Source organism: Caloenas nicobarica, chromosome 12, assembly GCF_036013445.1.
Source record: "Caloenas nicobarica isolate bCalNic1 chromosome 12, bCalNic1.hap1, whole genome shotgun sequence".
Classification (NCBI taxonomy): domain Eukaryota; kingdom Metazoa; phylum Chordata; class Aves; order Columbiformes; family Columbidae; genus Caloenas; species Caloenas nicobarica.
This window is the reverse complement of record NC_088256.1, coordinates 2,202,085-2,224,674: the sequence shown is the minus strand read 5'-3', so window position 1 is coordinate 2,224,674 and position 22,590 is coordinate 2,202,085. Positions and strand designations below refer to the sequence as shown.

The 22,590-nt window shown below is 46.6% G+C and overlaps 1 protein-coding gene across 2 annotated transcripts; it reads right to left on the bottom strand.

Annotated features, from left to right (window-relative positions):
- Positions 1–1,621: 1,621 nt before the first annotated feature.
- Positions 1,622–22,583, bottom strand: VAMP7 (vesicle associated membrane protein 7). 2 transcript variants are annotated; one of them, XM_065643167.1, is made up of 8 exons: positions 22,507–22,583; positions 16,202–16,360; positions 12,977–13,034; positions 12,239–12,376; positions 7,475–7,565; positions 6,804–6,871; positions 4,170–4,262; positions 1,622–3,477 (listed from the first exon to the last, which is right to left on the bottom strand). In XM_065643167.1, exons 2-8 carry the CDS (start codon positions 16,345–16,347, stop codon positions 3,409–3,411), a joined length of 663 nt encoding a protein of 220 aa, XP_065499239.1. In that variant the 5' UTR covers positions 16,348–16,360; positions 22,507–22,583; the 3' UTR covers positions 1,622–3,408. The 2 variants fall into 2 exon arrangements, with proteins under 2 accessions (XP_065499239.1, XP_065499240.1); XM_065643168.1 differs by lacking the exon at positions 22,507–22,583 and adding an exon at positions 18,701–18,765.
- Positions 22,584–22,590: the final 7 nt, after the last annotated feature.

Here is a 22,590-nt window from a genome sequence, read left to right as displayed (position 1 = left end):
TCTCCTGTTCACTTTGCTCATTCTAATGAATACCAATGTTTTACTATCAAGTACCGTTATTTTCCTGAAGTTGAAATAAGCCTCTTCTACTTCAGAGCAGCTTTGTAAAGCTCAGAGCCAGTTCCACTGTGGTGGGAGAGCACGAAGGAAGGTTCTGTGCAACATTAGAGCTGAGAGAAGAGGCAGAGGAGACTGAAAGGAGGCTATTGCTCATTCTCGGAATACAAACACCTCCTTTCCACACGTGAAAGTGTCAGAGACAACTGGTTTTACATAAGGAGCCTTCTTGCTATCCCCTGGTAAAGCCTGGCAGGGTTACAGCACTGTCCTTGCTGGCAAAGGTTCTTTTCTAATACTTGTACCTGGTAGAAAAGCTGTGAACTTATTAAATAAGTGAACTTATTTACCTTCCCACTGTACAGAAAGATAAACACCCAGCAACACTGCAGTTTGATTTCTCTGTTTGGGAGTTCTCCCTTTGCTGTTGAAGTGGTCGACATCCCAAAGGCAGCTGCATTTCTGTGCAGCCTCCTGAGCCCAGACAGCTGCTGTACCATTTAATGGTTACTTAACAGATAATGCCAGGTAAAGAAAAACTTTCTGGAAAGGTAAACTCTTTAAATGGTTTAAGGTTATATTCTAGTTAAATCTTATCAGATATGTGATACCGTTTCTGTGAAGAATCGCAGAATGGATGTCTACAGAGATACAGATTTGGACACACATTTCTAGACAGACCAGAAGCTAAAAAGAAGTAAAATGGTTAACTAGGGCCTTATTCTGAGTTGAGCTTCTGCTTGAATTCATGGGCATTTAAAATACAAATCTAATACTGATGGCACTTGGAGAGGGCTGGCTGTTTGCTCTTGGTCCCTATATCACTAATATTAAACACAAAACCCAGCTCTGTAAGAACTGTCACACTAATTATATGTTAATTTAAGTTTTATCCTTTCATTTTTCTAAGCTGTTCTCACACAAAGTGGTCTTCCTTCAGATTTTTATATTCTAGATCATCCTGAGCCCTGGCAGGTATCACTAGAATGTAACTTTGCCTCAAACCAAGATAACAATCAACTGAAATCCAAGTTTTTGCAACTTTAAGAGGAAATCCAACTCCCTCATACCGATGCATGAGCCTGCTTCCAAAACAACACTGCAGCAGCATCGAACATCCTGAGGTAGATGAAAGGCTACGGAGTTTTTACAAAGAGGCATAAATCAGTCTGTACAATAAACTCCTTGAGAAAAGTGGCTTCTTTGCAGCTGTGGCTAGAGAAGAGGAAAGGAGCCATTGCTGGGGATTTCCCTCAGGACATGGGGTTTTATACCACTGAGAACTGCCCCAAAAAGAGCTTTTACACAGACTTTCCAAGCCCTTGTCAAGTCATGACATGATCAAATCCAAGTCAGACCCTGCCAAAGCTGGGAGGTTTTACAGCCATTGCAGAAACAATTTCCCAGCCTGGAGCTGCAGTGTCACACGCAGGGTGACCCACCAGCTCCACGCTGGTGTCACACACCAGTTTCTACCACCAGCCAACATCTAGTCCCAGACCCACCTTTCACAAAAGAACTCTGCTTTCTGTACAGGAATTTTATTTAAATCAAGTTAACTTTGTTTTTACACTAATGCCTCAGTGCATCCTTTAAAAGGCAAGGAAGTAACTTTCTTTAAAAAGTATTTGTACATAAGACAACAAATCATAGAAATTAACACAGTAACATCAACAATCCCTAAAACATGCACAGTTGTACACGGAACTGTGGGTGGCTGCAAGAGTAGGAGGTAAGAGGAAGGAAATCTTTCAATTTTACATTCGAGTCACACAAATGGAAAGAGATGCCAGTGACCACATTGCTGATCAGAACCACTGACACCTGGATATCCAGATCTGATTACCCTTAGTTAAATTTCAGCTGAAAATACAAATAAGCACACAGTTTATAGGAGAACTCTTCTACCTGCTGGAAAGCTCCGTGGTCAGTTAACATACGCCAAGAAAAGCAGGTGGAGGAGCAACAGTTTCATGTCCAGCCTGTGTTGCAGGCAGCCCAAAGCACCAACCAAGCATCTGAGTTTAGTCCCCAGGTTAAGCCTCGCCTTCCTCTACCTCAAGAGCTTCCAGCCACCAGTAGAAGCCACTTCCCTGGGCCAAATCTGATGCTTTTATGCGATTTCAGTTGTTTCTATTTTTTCTCTTAGAAATGAGCCTGTAAGATCCAAGAAAAGTCCCTCCACCCCTCACCCAAGGCAACAACAGCTTAGCGCCTTAAGCCAGGCCTGGCCTGCCGACTTGGATGTCCAGCTGGGACAGAAGGACACGCAGCTCTTGAGCTGCACAGCCTCAGCATACCTGCCCCTACATTTGGTTATTAGCCTTGGGTTTGGTTTTGTTTTCTTTGCCTGTTACTACATCCTCTGAAAGGGCCTTTCTTCTTCCAACCATAAAGTACCCGGCCACCAGCTCCAACCTCCTGTCCCCAGTTTTTAGCACACACCTTCAGAGTGGAAGCACAAGCAGCAGACACCTGACACCTCACTGGCCCCCAATTTCACTTTTAGCAAGTGATAACATGAGTAATTCCTTTTAGTCCACCCTCAAAAGAAGAACAGGAGAAATAACGTGAGAAAGCAGATACATTACTGCAACCTTAACTATATGCAACCATCTCCTTTACTGTTTAAGCCACAAATTAAGGGGGAGGAGATGAGGAAGAAGTGAGGATGAAGAGGCAGCCATTTCAAAATGCTGAGGTGACCCAACACCCTCTCCTGCCCCCTGCAGAAAACCCTCCAGGAAGCGGGGGGTTTCACACAGAAGCAGCACTCGCACCTCACAGCGCGTAAAGCCCTGGCTCAAAAGCCGTTCCTTTTGTTACCACCAGCATTACACTGACAACCCAGACGTGTTGAAAACGCTGCAGAACCACAAGAGGCTGGAGGTGTAGGGAGTTGTAAAAAGTGGAAATTCAGGTACACCCATCTGGTCCTTCCCCCACGCGCTCCCCCCGGGCAGCACAGTTGCCAGCAGTGCTGCTCTGCCCTTGCACGCTCACACCGAAGTGCAAAGCTACACGGACACAACGCCAGCATGCACGTAACCCTCCAGAGCAGGACATACCGCCCACCCAGCTGAGAAGGTTGTAGTTGGGACAGAAAAAGGAACAACAAACAAAAAAAATCCCTTCAAGTAATTTAAACCAGCCCATTCTTGAGGTTCCAGCTGCACAGGGGCAGTGACCAGCTGGGCCTGGTTGGGGTGGTAAGGCAAACAAGTCTGAAGTCCTGGAGGGATGGAAGAATGAGAAGGTGTCAGTAGCGAAAGATTAAGAGTTATTCTGTAGGTTGCTTCTTCAGACTCCTGTGATTCTCATCTCCAAGTGACCAGCACCAGCCGCCTCCAGTTACTTCTGCACACAGCTCGGCCACGCGAGCCCACCGCAGGCGGCCGACAGAACGATGTACATGATAACCTGGAGAAAGAAAACAGCCCTTCAGCAGAGAACTGTACTGCCCTCATTCAGCCAAGTGCTGACATGGCCTGGCCATCAAAACACAAGCCTGGACACCCCGGGGTAACAAACCCCTTGTCAAATAACTTGTCAAATGCCCTCCAGGACTTGGTGTCGTTGCCTCTTCCGCCACAACTTTGCAGCAACATGGGGATCAGAACCATCCTCTTGCAAAACATAAACAAGGTTTTCGGTGGGGACAAACTACTTCACACACCTACCCTGCAGTTACACCTCAGCATCCTCACGTTAGTGCTGGCTGCAGTTATTACCAGCTAGAGTTACATGAGCATATTGAAAAAAGCTACTTAAAAGTTAAGTAACAGGATAACAACAGGACTAAGGCCTAAAAAGCCCTTAGAGCAGCTGTATACTCAACAGCTCAGCTTCTAACAGAGCAGCAAGGCAGCTGTCAATGACAGGCACTGAGAAGCTGGACAGAACTGTCTGGAAAGCTCTTCCTATTGCCTTGCCAAGAAAAGCTGCCTGGCACGATGCTCCTCTCCTCCCACAACACCACCAAAGCACTTGTTCTACAGCCAGGACCCTTCCAGGCACGGAGCTGGGTACACCTGGGTCTAAAGACAATAATACGCTATCGGTATTTTCCAGTAATTAGGCCTGACTTAAAGGTTATTATGCTCCATACTTACGATTGATACGATGATGAGGACAATGGTAAGCTTGAGGTTCTTCATACACATGGCTCTGGCAAGGTTCCTGCTGGTAGTTTTGAAAGTGACTGACTACAAAAGAAATTAAAACAACTAGTTAATTCCTGAACCTGCGGCAAAAAGAAGCTGCATCCCAAGAAGCCAAATGAAGAGGCTTGTTCCAGCTACTGCATCCCCAATAACCCAAACTACTGCAGTTATCTCTTCCAGAGCTTTTTAACTCCTGCACTTTAATACAAAACTGAACAGGCATGAAGGCAAAACTCTCCCCGATTATTTCAGGGGCAAGATAAAGTGAGGCTAAGTCCAGCACCAGCTCGGGGTTGTGCGTACCCAGGCTCGGCCTTAGACTGCCCACAAGGATTAGTTCACCTTAGAGTGCTGCTGGTTAGGTTCTTGTTTGACTTAACTGAAATGCTCCCAAGTATTTATGGAACTACTGTTCTCATCACCAACATGTTACATGCAACTTTATTACACCTGCCAACATGAGACAAGCCACATTGCTGCTCTTGGCTGCAGTTCCGCAGGGGTCAGACAAGTCCTTTAGTGCCACAACTTTCCTCCAGTATTCGGGCTTCCTGCATTTTATGGAAAGCTTGTGGTTCTTCTGTTCCAAGTCTCCTCTCTGTATCCCGCAGTTCCACCCATTCTAAACACACCACATGACCTCAAACACCCACTGGGCTGTTTCAGCACATATTTTCACGCTCTCCCTGAACAGCTCGTGCAAGGAGACGCCTTCCTGGCGAAGGGCTCAACAGCCAGAACAAGCCAATTCACCAGCACACTCTGCTGGTTATGTCAAGTTTTCCTGACAAACAGCCCCCCAACCTTTTCAGATAAGGCCAAGCAGAACTGCAGCCCCAGGAAGTGTAATTTTGACTCCAAGTGGATTTCCACGCTCAGCTTTGCGAATGTTTCTCTTGCTGAGCTGTGCAGTCTCTACGGGTGGATGTGAACTGCTGGGTACCAACACACCACCTCAGCCCAGACACGTTCTCTGGAGGACAGGGCTACGCCGACCACCGGCTTTCTCAGAGCTTCCTCCCAAAACAGGGCCCTAGAACCCATAGGAGAGTTCTAACACATTTGGTTTATCTACAATATTCTGGTGGTCAAGACTCCTACGGGAGTGGTAAACACAGTCCATTAGTGAAGGTGGAAGACTTCAGCCCTGGATCTCCTGGGACATTCACCACATCAGAGGCGTATCCCACTCCTTCATTTTCTGCGTGGTTTCAAAGAACCAGCACTCCCTGGGAGGGCTTGTACCTGAATTCGGCCTAACCGCTGAAGGAATCCCAGTCTATTTGTCTAAACCATTACCTGAGGTTAGACCACATCTCGCCACCACCCGAGGAAGGTTTAAACTGGAGGACAGAACTCCTGACTGGGTAAGCTCCAGGCATCTTTACTACCTCTCTAAAGCGTGAATACTCTGGGTTGAGGGAGATGCTGAGGGAGCTGGGGCTTTTGAGCTTGGAGAAGAGGAGACTGAGGGGTGACTCATTCATGGTGATCAATATGGAAAGGGGGAGTGTCAGGAGGATGGAGCCAGGCTCTTCTGGGTGACAACCAGTGACAGGACAAGGGGCAATGGGTGCAAACTGGAACACAGGAGGTTCCATTTAAATATGAGAAGAAACTTCTTCCCAGTGAGAGTGCCAGAGCCTGGCCCAGGCTGCCCAGGGAGGTTGTGGAGTCTCCTTCTCTGCAGACATTCCAACCCGCCTGGACACCTTCCTGTGTAACCTCATCTGGGTGTTCCTGCTCCGGCGGGGGGATTGCACTGGATGAGCTTTCGAGGTCCCTTCCAGTCCCTGACATTCTGGGATTCTGTGATTGACACTTTACTCGATAATCTGATGTTTTAGAGTTACATTACATTTTGTTGTTTTTTTGGTTTTTTTTCCAGTCTTTTCTCACTTAGAAACACTTCATGAAGCTCCAGACTCTTTCACAGACTCTTTAGGTGGAAGAAATTGATGTTTTTATTTTCTGTTTAAATCAGCTACACTTTCCCTGTTGGTATACTAGAACAACTCTACAGATTAACATGTTGCCAGTTTACGTGCATCAAGCTGACTTCAGACCAGGCTGCAAGAGAATTATAATTATGATCTTTAGCCTTCCTATTGCCCCACATAGAGAGTGGATTTTCCACACCTTGGGCACAAGAGATGAGGACAAGAAACACCAGCGCTTGTGCTGGCAGCATGTCAGTCTGAGCGTTGGTTGTGGCAAAGAGGAGCAAGTTGAAGATGGTTCTTTACCAGGATGGGGCAGCCCTTGGCCAGCAGTGCAGCCTGGTATTTGGCAGTCACCCCCAAACCCCACCGCTACAGGTAGGATACAGAACCAAGGTGCATGAGATACCTTCATTCTCTTAAACAGAGCTGCGAGGCTGGGGTGCAGCTTGTGAAACAGCTATATGGAAAGGGGGTAATAAGACAGGACTTGTGTCTGGCACAGGGAAGGACTACCTGCAAATCTAGATGCTTCTGTTTAGAAGTGGCTGTAGATGCTGATCATCACCTCCATTGCTCCCTGACAAGCACAACGGATGCAGTAACACCATTTCCCCACCTCTAAGTTCTTCCCCAGACTTACCGAATCCACAAGATTCTCTGTTTTATCGATCAGCAACTCCAGCTTCTCTCCTCTTTGTGCCACAAGGTCTGGAGAAAGAAACAAAAATCCAAATCTGTAGGTGGAATCCCAGTGCAAAAAGGTGCCTCCAATCCCCAAGGCCAACTGCAAGCCAGGAGCTCTTGGCAGTGGCTTTTCAGACATCAAGTATTTTTCAGCCTTTCAGAGCTTGCCATGCAATGGGACTTGAGGAACAGTCTCACATCACACAGGCTACGTTTTCAGATTGACCGAGCTCAATTACAGTCAATTCCAGATCTAACCCTTTATTTTCAAATGGTCAGACTTGTCAAAACCCAAACCAGAGTCTGACACACACACACACAAAAATACAAGCTACGGAGGAGGATTTCCGTCACGGCAGCTGCAGGAAAGCCACAGTGACAAACAGACCAAATCCCGAGCTTCACCCCATCGCAAGCTGAGCGAGTTCATCCTGAACAGTGCTCCTCACGCCCATGGGCCGCCTCAGCCACGCTCAACACAAGTTGCAAACTCTGCGCTCCCCCAGCCCCTTGTTCATCAGCTCGTTCTGTCACGAGCGGCCACCCCGCCATCAGCTTCGCTCTTGGTAACTCCTGCAGAACCGCCCAGGGGGACTCCGCACTGAGGTGCTGCGGGAAGGCACGTACCTATGTTTCGAACCATGATTCCTTTAAGTTCATCGATTTGAGCTTGCGTCTCTGCCACCTGGTCGGTGCCCTTGCTCTCCGAGTGGTATTTCTGTAACAAAGGAATAGTCAGTGAAAGCAGGTTAAAGGAGTCGCACGGTGTTTGCAGAATCAAAGGAGGGAAACTGAGGTGAAGTCAGCATTGGATAAATCTGTTCTGCTCTTTCTGGATGAGTCTGAAGTCCCTGCTCTCATCACAGGTCCTCTGCAGTCAAGCACTGTCAGCCACAGCTCCTGTTGTCCCACTCCCTTTAAGTCACCTTTGCCCACGGAAACAGGTCTCTATAACAAAAATCACAGAAAAACTGTTGTTTTCCTCTAAACTTGTAGCCATTCCACTCACATCTGGAGACCTTCACAAAAAAAAAAATTCTCTATTTTAGATAGAGACCATCTAAGGAGACTGACAGCAGAGGCCAGGACTAGACCACGATTGCTCTGCTTCATGACCACCCACGTGGCTATTTAACCCCAATTTTCTTCTGAATAAATGTTCGATTTGCATCCATTTCTGACAACATGAGAAGCAAGAGTCTCTACCACTAACAGCATCCACATACTCAGGTGATAATTAATGGATAAAGCGCCGAATGCGACAGCTCCTTTGTGTCCTCTCAGCGTTTACTTTTTTAGGAGAAGGGTGCAGAACTGTCAAGTTGTCAAAGCTGGTCACTGGTTTTACTGGACGCGCAGCCTCCCTCTGCAATACTATCTGTGTGCTACTATGCTCGAGTTGTAGCGTGATCTCTGAGCTGCTGCCTGGTCTCCTCCGCCACCCTCAGCCTCTCACTAGTTAAACTCTGGCCACAGGAATCGCGCAGATAACAGTCGTGCCCTCGCGCCGCAGGGAAGGTTTGATCCGTGGGGCTCTCAGCTCAGCCAGTTTTAGAGCCACGTGAGGGATGAGCTTTCCGTCCTCACTGAGCTGCTATTAGTTGATGCCTGGGCTTCTATCAGCATGCAAAAGCTAAGGTAGGCAGCTCCTCTCGTGCTTCAGAGAAATGGAAAGGCTGGGATTTTGAGAGGAATATCTGAAGGCAGCCTGGCTCTTCCGATAAGGCGACTACTCATTAAGCTTATTCCAGCCACGAACAGCTTACAGTTTGATGAGTCATCACTTGATACAGTTTCATTCTCCAAAGGAAAAACTCAGTGCCATCACATGTAGGAAGTTAATCTAATTTATTACGCGCAACACACTGGGACCTTCTGAAGCCACACCAGCATTATTACCCAATGCTTGCCATCTGCTGCATAAACCAAGGAACAGTTTCTGCAATGAACTTTGTGCCAGTCTCCATCCTCCACATCACCTCCGCCAGTCACCGAGGGCACCAGCATAAGCAGCTCCTTTAACTCCAACACAAACGTCGGGCAGCAACAGTGCAAGTGCAAATCACAGAATCCCAGAATGTCAGGGAGTGGAAGGGACCTCGAAAGCTCATCCAGTCCAATCCCCCCGCCGGAGCAGGAACACCCAGATGAGGTTCCACAGGAAGGTGTCCAGGCGGGTTGGAATGACTGCAGAGAAGGAGACTCCACAACCTCCCTGGGCAGCCTGGTCCAGGCTCTGGCACCCTCGCCATGAAGAAGTTTCTTCTCATATTCAAGTGGAACCTCTTGTGTTCCAGCTTGAACCCATTACCCCTTGTCTTACTGTTGGTTGTCACCGAGAAGAGCCTGGCTCCATCCTCCTGACACCCACCCTTTATATATTTATAAACATTAATGAGGTCACCCCTCAGTCTCCTCCAGCTCCAGAGCCCCAGCTCCTCAGCCTTTCCTCATAAGGGAGATGCTCCACTCCCTTCAGCATCTTCGTGGCTGCGCTGGACTCTCTCCAGCAGTTCCCTGTCCTTCTGGAACTGAGGGGCCCACAACTGGACACAATATTCCAGATGTGGTCTCACCAGGGCAGAGTAGAGGGGCAGGAGAACCTCTCTGACCTACTGACCACCCCGCTTCTAATCCCCCCCAGGTCCCATTGCCCTTCTTGGCCACAAGGCCCCAGTGCTGGCTCATGGTCACCCTGCTGTCCCCAGGACCCGCAGGTCCCTTTCCCCTACACTGCTCTCCAACAGGTCATTTCTCAACTTATCACAGAATCACAGAATCACAGAATGTTAGGGATTGGAAGGGACCTCGAAAGATCATCTAGTCCAATCCCCCTGCCAGGGCAGGAACACCCAGATGAGGTTACACAGGAAGGCGTCCAGGTGGGTTTTGAATGTCTCCAGAGAAGGAGAATCCACAACCTCCCTGGGCAGCCTGTTCCAGTGTTCCGTCACCCTCACTGAGAAGAAGTTTCTTCTCAAATTTAAGTGGAACCTCTTGTGTTCCAGCTTGAACCCATTACCCCTTGTCTTACTGTTGGTTGTCACCGAGAAGAGCCTGGCTCCATCCTCGTGACACCCACCCTTTATATATTTATAAACATTGATGAGGTCACCCCTCAGTCTCCTCTTCTCCAAGCTAAAGAGACCCAGCTCCCTCAGCCTTTCCTTGTAAGGGAGATGCTCCACTCCCTTAATCATCTTTGTGGCCCTGCGCTGGACTCTCTCCTACTGGAACCTGGGGTTGTTCCTGCCCAGATGCAAGACTCTACATTTGCCCTTGTTATATTTCATTAAATTTCATTCATTCATTTCATTAAATCCTCACTTCACCTTCACGCTGCACCTCAACACGCCACCACGACTGCTGGAGAGTGTTACAAAGCTTGCCCAGTTTCTACACGTACAAGCAAGAGCTATGCTCCTGAGTCACCAGCAAAGGACCTCTCCTCCTGCACCATAATACCACCAATCCTGGCATTTTCAGTAGATCAGACAGAAAAATCCAAGTCCTTTGTGGAGAACAGCAGCAGCACTACCTGCTCACCAGGCACAGCAAATGGAGAACTTCCCACACCACGTGTATAGCACCAGTTGTAGTTGCCCCAGATACAGACTGTGTACAAGCTCTGAAAGCCAGTATTCCAAGGACATCTCATTTTTAATTTGAGGGAGGTCTCAAAAAACAAAAAACCAAAAAAACACCCCAAAACAACATTGCTCAGGTTATGAACTTGTTTGTAGTCAAATAAGGACTCTTAAGAGTCTTCAACAGAAGATTTAAAACACTTTCCTGGCAGTAGAACATATAGCCTGGGGTTTTGTGCACTAATAGGGCTATTGATCATATGAGTCACAGGGCAGTCATTTATTCCTTCTCTATTCTCCATCTGACTTCGTTCATTTAATTTGATATTCCATCTAGCACAGGGCTCTGTCTTCCCCAGGCCCATTTTCTCTGCACATGCTGGATGTTTACCACTGCAGACCAAACACCAGGCAGGAGCGGAACTCCATCATTCCCACTACACTAGCAGCTCATATTTTTAAGAGCAGCCCAATCCTACACCTTTTTCTCCTCCTCTCCCCCATAAACCACTCCCTGAAGCACAGCAGGGTGTTGTTTGCAAACCCAGGTTACATATCAAGCCAGCACTGTGTTAAGTGCCCTGTGAAATGCATCTCATTCCACAGATGGCCGAAGGGAAATGCAAACATTACGCTGTGCACTTAAAGACCTCAGAAGCTAGATCCATATACTGCTGTGAATCAAACAGATAAAGCAATACAACTATTTCAAATCTTTCAGGCAGCTGTGGGCTTTGCCACATCTCAAATACAACACCCAGCACGCAAAGCACTTTTGTGAAAACGGGACGGTGGCATCAAGGCTGTGTCAGATTCCTGGGGTAAGCAAAATGAGCATGTAACTCGTCTGCACTCCAGGAGGGAAGCAGATTCCAGCCCAATATTTCCCTTCACGAGTCCAAGAATAGAGCCAGAGTAGCTTCTGAAACCTGGAAATTCCTTTAAAAAAAAGGAGACCAACAGTGTTCTGCATGTTCCCTAACAACATTTGGAACTTGGCTTTAGTGCTGGAGAAACTCCTTTTACAAGGACTGCAGTGCCAACAGTCCCTAGACCTGGAATCCAGCATCGCCCTGAACATCACTACAGCCTCAGCTGAGAAGTGCAAATCGAGGGTGAAATAGATACCTCCCTCTCTTTTGTAACACCCTGACACTTTTAATTTAGGGGTTGGAAAGGTCCCGAGGCAAATCTCAACTCAAGAGAATGTGGGACCTTTGACAAGTCATTTAACTTGCTCTTGAACCTCCTGTCTATGTTGGGAATTAAGTCCTTGGAGCTCTGTGCAAGCTGGCCAGAGGGTCTACCACGATTCTGTGTATAACACTCAGCTGTAATCAATAAGCGAATGCCCTGTCTCGTTCCAGCAGTGTGACACTGACACAACATGAAGACAAGAGAAGTGAGAGGCAGTCAGGGATTACTAGATACTCAAGTTCTGAAGTTTAGTTTAAGAGAAACACAGTAACGTGTTTGTCTTGCTCTCAGTGGAAGTGATGTCAGCTTGCACTGCATGGGCAACTGGAACTGGGTTTGACATTTCAAATGTTACCATTACGATCTAATCTCCAGTGCAGCTACCTGGTACAAACAGTTAAAGCATCACTATTATCCCTAACCCCCTTTTACCACTGAAACAGTGAAGCAACCCAGCTACAGAGCAAGCACCGGGAGAACAACCAGCTCCCCTGGCTTCGCATCCTGGCTCAGCACAGCGCTTCAGTTCCCAGTGAGAAAATACAAGGAGAACTTCTGAGGAGAAGTTTGGCTTGTCAGAGAAATCCCATTTAGCAACAGATCTTACCAGCTGCGCGGCTAGGACACTGGAGAACTCGCTGTTCATTGCATAAGGAAGGGCTGTCTGCGCTCTTGAGCCATACGTGGTCTGAAACCTCTTCTTGATTTCGTTCAGGAAGTTGAAGGCTCTGGATCGTTCAAAGTCCTGGAAGGAAAAGAGCAGACCGTGTCCAGACCTGTGGCATGGTGGGAACAATGAAGTCTACGGCGCACGTAGCCAGTGGCAGAGAAACTGTAATTATCAGTTCTTAACAGGCACGCTGCGTGTAACACAGCAGAATTTGACTGGTTATCCTGGGGTTTGAATAGCAGCCAGATTTCAGTCTCGGCTTCCTGGACACCGGTTGGCAGCAGACTTGACTGGGGTATCCATAGTTCTAATTCTACGCCTGGTACTTTTTCCCAGTGAGAGAGAAGTTTTTGCTTCAACACTTCCAGAATTGAGGACTATGATGCATATTTCACTGACAAGTAAGGGCTGGATTCTACATCTAGATTCTACTGTGCTGGGGCTGCTCAGAGAGAAACTGGGCAAAACCAAGAACATAACCTCAAAACTAACTATTCAAATGCATTAGAGTTCCAGGCTGTAACTGATGTGGATGAGAACACAAGCAGTAGCTTCAATGGGAAAAAAGGCACCTCAGATTAGCACTCACTATTGATGTTCTCTGACATACAGATACAAAAAAAGACAAAACCCGCCAAAAGCCTGTCTGCCAATAGCTGTAACCAAAATACTTACATCATCTGTGATACAGAGGTATATAATCCTGTCTTGGCAGATGTAATGAAACAGATAACTGCAGAGAAGAAAAAAGAAAAAGGTCATTCATTTTTGGAGCTGCCACAGGACTAATCTTCTAGAAGACACTAGTGCCTGCAGGGCCTTCAAGGGCTGGAAAAGTAGAAGAACAAATTCCAGCTACTCTACAGGAAATCACACAGATGCCAACATATCCCAGACACTTTTGTTGAGGTACGTGTCTCCATCCCTATAAGCTACTTTGAATTTGAAACCATTTACATGTTAAAGAATCCCTGGCCTCACACACTTCACAGCTCTCCTATGCCTGGCAAGAACTTTGTGGGACATTAGTTGCCAAACAACTTCAGTTCCACATTCTTCAAGTAGTTACTTGTAGAAACAAAACCTTGACAGGATACCCAGGGGTAAGATTTATGTCTAATGTGCACACAAGCATCCATGCATTGATAGCGGGTACAGTGACTTGCTTCTTCAGCCTTGTTTGTATGCCCATTGGGTCATGCTGCCTTTGGTTTTCATCACGAAGGCTGAGACAAAAGCAACCACAGCAGAAAATGAATTAGATAGAACAATAATCAGGCTAAACAGGCTTGAATCATGTGGCTAGGTTAACTATTCATGAAAAGATGCCTTCGGTGGTGCTGGGCAAACACAGATGTTCGTTAAATGCAACCCTCAGCATCCTGAAAAACAGTGAAAACCACTTCAAAGCAATATTTTCCTATCAAAATTAAACCAAGTTGTTATTTTAGGCCCACCAGAAAAAAAGCACCTTAGCCTGTGCACAGCTAAACCCAAACCAGAACTGACCAGAGTGTTCTAGTCCAACTCAATGGCTTCAGCTGTTGCTTTTTTATTTACATTGCCCCCACACCACCAATTGATGGTCCAGTAGGTGTTGTTTTCTTCTGATGAGTATGGCAGGACAAAATAGGAATAGAGTTGCAAAAAGGCCACATGAATACTACTTCTTTTCCAATTACAACCTCCATGGATCCTTTCACTTTGATATCTGTATTTCCAAAGGTTTCCCCACTAAGCTTGTGGACCCTCGTACAAACTCCAGAATAAAAGCAAGTCAATGCACGTGCTGCACAGCAGTTGCCTTGTACAGCTCTAAGGGCACAGCTCGCTTGCTTTCAAACTCAGGTTTTGTATTATATAAATAAGACGACACTGAAATAAGCTTTTGTGGTGGGCTAGATGTATAGTTTACTGCCCTGAAGATCTGTTCTCATTAAAAAAACCAAACAAACAAACAACAAAAAACAAAAAAAATTCTGCATATCTACAACTGTTGTGAGATAAAGCTTGTCTGGTATTAACCTGTAAGCTCCCCAGTGACTTCTAGAATCTTAACAGCAGAGACAGAATAACGCAAAGAACTCCTCATGCTAGAGGGCTGTTTTTCCTTAGAGATTGTATAAAAGACATGTAAGTTCTTCTTAAAAACAGAAAGAATTCATTAAATGAGTTTAAGAAGTTCAAAGTTAAAAGCAGCCCAATTTTCTTCCTGTTTCAGAGGAGGAGAAATGATCCCAGACAGACAGACACCAGGGCAGTTCTCCAGCCTACAGGCTGGGACCCTTGGCAGGCAGAAGGATCCCCAAAACCCTACAGGCAGGAAGGACGATAACTCCTCCGGCTCATTCAGCTTCACAGCTTTCATGTTCTGCCCACTTATCGTGGTCAAGGAAAAAAGAGGCTATTCTGTACCACCATAAACCAAAAGCCTTGCTTTTCGACAGGAGGAAGAAGTTGCCAGCTCCAAGCACGTGTGTGTGAAAATATTGAATCGCCCCGCAAACAGGGGGCTGGAAACTCTTCCTTCCCCTCTCCTAGAGGGAAGGCCGGTTTGGGAGATGCTGACCGAAGAGGTGGCTGTCCAAATCACAGAAAAAAGCCAATATAAGACTTGCCAGAAGGAACTAACTTCAGCAGAGGAGATGCCCAGAGCTGCAAAATGGCACCTGTGTGTTTTAACAGCACAACGCAAAGCAGAACAAGCACGAACCGCAGCGATCTTCTGCCACATTTGTTAAATCCTCATTAAGGAAACAGTGAGTAATGAGCAAAATACTACATTTCGCAGCATGCTTCACAAGTGTAGAGGCATTAATCACCTATCGGGGCTCCCCAGCAAGGAGCAAACCAATCTCTACCACAATTCAAGTTTTCATGTATAAAAACGTACTATGGCACTCCTAAACTCAACTTTGTACTTGGTTGAACAGCACTCACAGCAAAGTTAAAACAAAAGAATGGGACTGTACCCTTAAAATTACAGTAGTAAAAAAAAATAATAATTAAAAAAAATAAAAAAAAAAGATTAAGCATCCAAAGTACTTCAGAGCACAGGGCAGGCAGGTTCCTTAGAAAGCTCTCCACCAGGGACTTTTAGTGCTCCCAAGCCAGGGAAGGATGCGGGAAAACTACCTCAATTCTTCTCTCTTGAATCCTCAGGCAGCTAAAACAGCTCTAACACAACAGCTTGGGCAGTATTGAGAATCCGGCCACGCAGCCAAGTCCAAAGACAGAGCTGATATGGGGTCCAACACTTCTAAATTCGCTTTGTCCACAGTTTTCTTTAGTTTGCACACGAACACATTGACTTCCCTACTTTATATGTGCAATAAATCAGCATAGTCCCAACTGATGTAACATCTGATCCCTCCATCCTGTCAATACTGACCAAGGGCTGTTCAGAGATCTGTACAAGTCTGGGAAAAATCCTTCTGTCCCACAGACTGGATTTGTGGTAGCTCAGGATGACTCTACAACATCTGCCAGCACAACTTATCTTAAAGCAACCAGGATCCACGAGTGATCTGTGAAGGGTGACATTTTTACCTAAAGCCATGTTCAAGCCTCAGAAAAGCCAGCAAAAGGCTCCACAAGCCAAACACCAAAGACTCCAACAGTTTGATATCCACAGCTGTGCGCCCTTCGGCTCACTTTGGAGTTGTAGGAAAACAGAAAACTTGATTTCATACCAGCTGCCTCGGTACTTATTGCTTAAGCTAAATTCAAATCATGGTTCTGCTGCAAAGTTCTGGGGAAAAAAGTAGCTATTGAGCTGACTGCGTATGCAGCAGCACACGAACACATCCAAGTATGAGTTTGGCTACACACCATTTATTCCCATCCTCGTGCATGTTCACTGCTCTCTCCTCACATACCCAGAAGAGAAGCATTACTCACTTCCCATGTGAATAGGTCAGTTTGTTGTTTTCAGACGGTATTTTCGCCAGGATCTGCTCCGTCACCTCCAGGAAGTTTCCCCCACACCAGGCGTGCTTGGCGAGGATGGTTGTGCCCCTCGCCACCACAGCAAACAGGATAGCCATGACTTCGTGCTACCTGGGAATAAAAACACCACAGAATTAGCCTCGCGTTCTTTGGCAGATAAAGCATCATCATCTAAACCGTGTCCTCTCAGCCCTCAACAGCACGGGAAGCATAAACTTGTTCAATACTTCGACAGGATACTGTTATCAGAAAGCTGCTCTCATTTCCCCTTTTAGATTCTGTTCAGAACATCACGACAACTACAATAAGCTCCAGAAGGTTCTTCTTATTGCAACTGCATGGTCTCCTACAGTCAAGTCACCCCATAAAGAGTTTTGCCTGCCTGCCTTGTTTCCACCTAGATTTCTAGCTATTAGTATATTATTTTTTTTTTTTTGCTCTTCAACTGACCCTTAAGGTTTTTCTTGCTTGTGACTGAAAGAACAGCCTGTGGGCAGCAAGCTCCAGTTCAGAAAGGAAGTAACTGTCTTGCAGCTTCGTTAACAGCAGCTGATTATACAGACCAAGCCCACCATCCCCAACACATGACTGCTCAGGGGTGAGGCCTTGGCTCTGATTGCGATCGAACCGAAGCAGAAAAACTGCCCCTTGTTACAGTCACATTATACATGTCCCCTTTTTATAGTCTAGGGACACTCACCGAGCGTATGTTGTCCCCAGACTTCTGTAAAAGCAAATAATCTGTGCTTCTCAAAGAGAGACGGTGCATTTGCAAACCAATTATCCTCAGCTACACACCCTTTCTACAAACCAACCTTCTTGCATATGTATCAAATTGGACAGGTTACAGCGTGCAAGTGTTTGAGGGCCAGACTTCTGTGAAGTCTCCAGAGCCGGAAAAACATGCCTGCTGTCGTATAAAGGGACGTACTTAATCAGCTCAAGTATCATCACATTAATCTACTGACAGACCCAAGATTTAACATGTGAGACCACAGCTGTGACATCTGCTCAGCTGATCCAGTACATCCATAAGCCTCTTTTCTGCTTAGGAAAGACTTAGGAAGACTTCTGACCCTGAAAAAACAAAAAAATCTTATTTTTCACTTTGCACTTGACTGCCCTTAATATTGCCTGTGTCTAGAAACATGTGCATTCCAGCTGGAAACATCCCACACCCATGTCAATGCAACCGAGTAGCTTGGAGACTTCTCTTGAAATAGGTACAAGAGCAGAGAAGCAGTGGTTTAGCTTCAAGATCTGAAGACTAAACATAGCCTACGAACAGCCAGACTTTCCACCCCTCTGGCACTGACTGAAGTGACGTATTGATCTCTTTTGTATCATGGGTTGGTCCTGCTGAACACCCTGCAGACAGATTTGCCCTGAAGAGCAGATGTTTTCATTTGAACTGATGCACAAACAATCACACAACAGTGGAAGAGGTGGCGGAGGAGGCGGAGCTGTTAACACGCTGATACAATCGCTGCCCCATCGCGTTAGGGCTCCCTTGGTCAGTCGGAGATCGACAGGCTTGGCCAGCAACACTCAGGTCATATCCCAAAACTCCCACAGGTTTAAGAGCTCATCACCAGAGAGGAAAAAGAATAAAACTGTGGATTTATTCAGAGAATACACAACCACCCAGGAGCACTGGGGTATTCAGAGCTGAAGGGAACAGAAGGCAAAGAACTTCACTGCTGGTGAAGGAATTGGGGTTTATCCCCCTCCCTTCCAGACTGAAGCCAGCTCCAGTTTATTTATAAATGTCGGTACAAAGAGACAACAGGCAGCGAGGTTTGGTTTTGTCTCCTCCCACAGACACGGGTATGCTGGCTTGCAGGCTCACAACTGCCCTCTAACATCAAATCTGTCAGCATTGCAGAAAAAAAAAATAAAATTTACAGCTAAGAGGAGATGATCTTTAAACATAAGGACAGGTGGTGCTTATTACACTCAATTAAGTAGTGTCCATGTCCACCTGAACAAGATTATGAAAGTGACAGAATATGGGAAGCAAGGGTAAGTTTTTCGCCTTACATGCTTTCTAGGGATATTCCTCAGCGCAAAGATACCCAGGGAGAAGGAACATAAAGCAGAGAAGAAAGTCATGATCACTCACTACCTGTACCATAAAAATGAACACAAAGTTCCAGAACAGGTTCCAGCAGCAGGAAGCTCTTCACACAGTGCACCCTCTGAAGCTCATTCCCACATGTTATTGTGGAGGAAAAGAGTTCATATGAGTTCAGAAAGTAATTGGCAAGTTTACAGAGGAAAATAATTACTATTAAACAAATATCACCAAGCAGCCGCTCGCTGGAGCCTAAGAATTTATCATTTTATCATCTTCTGCTCTTCCACTCTTCCCCAGGCATCCCACCAGTCACCACAGAGCCAGATGCTCCTTGGGTCTCACTCAGTACAGCCACAACACTGACAATCACTTACTCTACACAAGTTCAGGAGTTTTTTTCCAGGGAGATATACGATGAAGAACAAGTATTATCTTCGAGCAGCAGAGCAGGTGGCTCAAGTCAGATCCACAGTCCAGCTCAGGTTATGACTTCAGCTTTAGGGCTGCTCTTGCCCACCACACTGTGCCTCTCGTACAGAACAATTCAGAGTTATATGAAGGCCAGTTTAGAGAAAATGCCATAAAGCAGTTTAAAAACATGCTTCAAAGGCATGCCACCATCTCTTGCAACACTTGAACTACCAAGAATATCACATGACAAGCAGACAGCCAAGTCATTTGCAAAGCCTCTTAGAAGCCCGACCACAACCTTTTCCTTCCAGCATCGCCGACCCGGCCTGCCAGATCGCATCTTGGCATTTTAGAGCCGTCCCACTACAGAAAACCCAAACTTCCTTCCAGAAAGCTGCATCTAGAAGAGCCCACAGACTGGTCAGTCTGCTAACTAGCAGAGCTTGCTTTTATATATATATATATATATATTTTTTTTTTTTTTTAAAGCCAGCCTTAAATTGCAGCATCAACCAGATGTCTTCCTGCATTAGGGCAGAAAAAGTAGCCACAGATTAAAGGGATATTTTGCTGCCTCTGGCCTTAAATAGCTGCTCGCAGCTCTTCAAAGCACAGCGCTACAGATGTGCAAGTCTGAGGGTCACAATGCGGGACTCTAGTGCTCTAAGTCGAGACTTGCCTACCTCAAGTTAAACACAACCTGAGTAAGTTACTAATCATTAAGTCTCCCCTCCACAGACCTGAAGAGACCAAAAGCTTTAGCCTGATGCTCACAGCATCACTTAAGATAGGAGTACCTGGACATGAGATGGAGCAGAAATGGGGATTACTCAGAGCTAAAACATAAAGGAATGAGTAACTCCTTGGAACCTTCTTGCAGGAGCCACTACCTTCACCTGCAGAACCTGAAGCAGAAGAGAAGCCAAGCAAAAAACACAGACCCAACATATTTATAGACAAAGATGAAACAAAACTAAACCTTGGATAACTCAATTTACATGCTTATCACACCATGGCCAAGGGCAGCCACACGGTTGATTCTGATCTTGTAAAAATAAATGATTAACTGCCATGCAACTGTTCCTAGTTTCTCCTGATCAAAGAGCCAGCAGCTCATTCCTGTCTGACTAGGCTGCAGAGAGCACAAACTTTTTGCAGAATAAAAAGTAATATCTACGGCCAAAAAAAATGATTTAAAAAAATTCAACTGTCCAGTCCTTCACAAGTGATCCTCTACAAGCTTAGACTCATCCCCTGTCCTACACCTTAGCTTTGACTAATTTAGCAAGAAGATGCAAACTACACAAACTGCACTTGATTCTACCTTCTACTCACTCCTGATCTCTTCAGGTGCTACCAACCCTAGTTTTCCGAACAATGAGGAACTGCTGAGCAGCGCACATCAAGGAATTTGTGAACAGTTACAACAGCACACTCATCTGCAACGATAGGAAGAGAAATTTATTAGAAAATCACATCCGTTCAGATCCACCGACACACAGTTGTCTGCAGTGTCGGTGCGTGGTACAATACCAGGTCACAGACAACAATAAACAAACGCAATTAAGCCTCTTGAGCAATCAGGTGACTGTCAAGCATCAAGAAACCAATCTCTCCTCATTGCAGTCACTCAGTGAACAGGACCAGTATAGAGGAACAGTTGTAAGAGAAAAAACACCCACAAAACCTCTCCCTGCCAAAGACCAGCAGCCTGAGAGGCAGCGAGCGACTAAGCTCAGAACTACAAAGCCCACACAAGCAAAGAAACACCTTAATTCCCAGAGCAGGAGAACTCCAGGTTCAAACTGAGGATTATAAAGCAGTTTAGACAACTTCTAAAAGTCTCAGTTCTTTTACTGTTGGGTATTTGCAGAACTCGCATCAGTGAGGTGAGAGTTAAATAGTGCCCCAAGGAAGGTGACACTGTAGGACCTCACAGACCTGCGACAGGAGGAAATCAACTCACTGAATTCACAGCCCTCTAACTTAGGAGACAACGGCCACCTACTTGGCCAGGACGCTTGCCTCCAGCTTTGAGCAGAATGGATTAAATGAAGTAAAACAGCTTAACAAGGAGCATATTTCTCTCTCTAAGCAGTGTTTCATGCAGCCCTGTAGAATCCATGCATTATTTTTGTTGGTAATACAGATCTATTAAACTGCTAGAGAATATCCCACCTCAAAAGTTATAAGAGACTCAGAAACTAAACTCATTAAAATCAACCTCTTTGTACAACTGAGAGACCACAGCAGTTTTCTAGCTAAGCTTACAAAACTGAACGGCTGGAAGTGATGACCAAACCTTTCTAAAAGAAAAACGCAGAGATATCAGGTAGGCCTTGCCTGGAAAGGCTCCAGATCAGGAGGGACGGGGGGAGAAGGCTGCATCCCTCAGCGACCCCAAACACACCACGGATCCCAAGAGCGGCTCAAGCAGTGCCAGCAGCATTTGGCAGCTAACAGAGATGAAGCGCAAAGGTGAGTCGAGTATTGCACTTGTGTCGCAATGACTATTTACTCGTTGCAAGTCACGCTGCAAGATGCAGTCTGCTGCTGTCTGCAAGGTCTTGTGCTGCCTGACAGATGGGCAGAGAAAAACCTGCAGCATCTTAAAGAGTAACGGAGACACAGATTCAAACTCCAATGCAATATCTAAAACTTCAGGAAGGATGATGTATTATTTTCAAGCGAGACACAAAACAACTTGTTTGTTGCTCTGACTTCACTGAAGATCTAGAATAAACTGTCAGATGGCAGTTAGGACAGCTGGAGCAAGAAGTGAACCCAGAAAACTGCACCCATCCTCTGTCAGCAGCACTGCCCTTACCAGCCAAGGGCAGCTCGTCAGTCCTTCTCCAGAAGATTCACGGCCTCAGCACCAACAAGCAATGCAAGAAGTTACTGCTTATATTTCCAGGAATTCTCTTTACAGAAAGCAAGGGACATCACACTGCTGCTGACTTTAAATATGAAACTAGTGCAGATGTTGCAACCCTGCAAGTTGCAAACTGCCCGAGTGCAATAAGAAGATCGTTTAAGTATGGTGACTTCAACAGAAAGTCGTCCAGACTTCCCTTTTTCCCCTCCTTGGCATCTGCAAGTTATTATTTCTTTAAAGGATATTCCAACATTCAGCCCTGCAGTTTATTTGTTCATTTTAAGCTGGAGAAGGATGACACTTGTGCACCAATTTAGCAGAAGCTCAGCTGCCCCTCTGCCTGCACAGCTTACTTCAGGTATCCCCGCTCTGCCATGACAGAAACAAACCCTCAGATAAGATTAATCCAGTTTCTCTCCCAGGCCCATCACGCTTTCTGGAGGAGGGTGTAACACGTTTTAGGAGAGGTGTAAAGAAACAGAACGCGGCAGCGACTGAATAAGCAGCTGTCTAGAGGAAACTCGTACACCCCAACGCATGAACCACAGCATCCCCCCTCAACAAGCCCAACTGGAATTGCCCACCACTAAAACCCACACAGGCCCTCGCTCCGCGTTACACCAGCGACACGACGCTCCGGGTTCACCACAGCACCGCAGCCACGGCCTTTTCTCCCCGTAACCCGCTCCCGGGTCCCCCAGCCCAGCCCCACAGCGGTACCGCTACCGGCCAGGCCTCCCCGCCCCGCAGCGGCTCCCGGCCTTGCGGGCCCGGCCCCGCCGCAGCCTGCCCGCCCCGGGGGAACCGGAGACACCGCCGCTCGCTTGAGGGCAACGAGCGGCTCTCCCGAGGGGCCCGGCCGCCCCGCAGGGTCCCCCCCCCGCCGCTCACCGGCCGCCGCGGCAGGAGGGAGCGCCCGCTGAGCGCAGCCGCGCTCGGTACCGGTGCAGGTACCGCCCCGGCACCGGCCGCCGC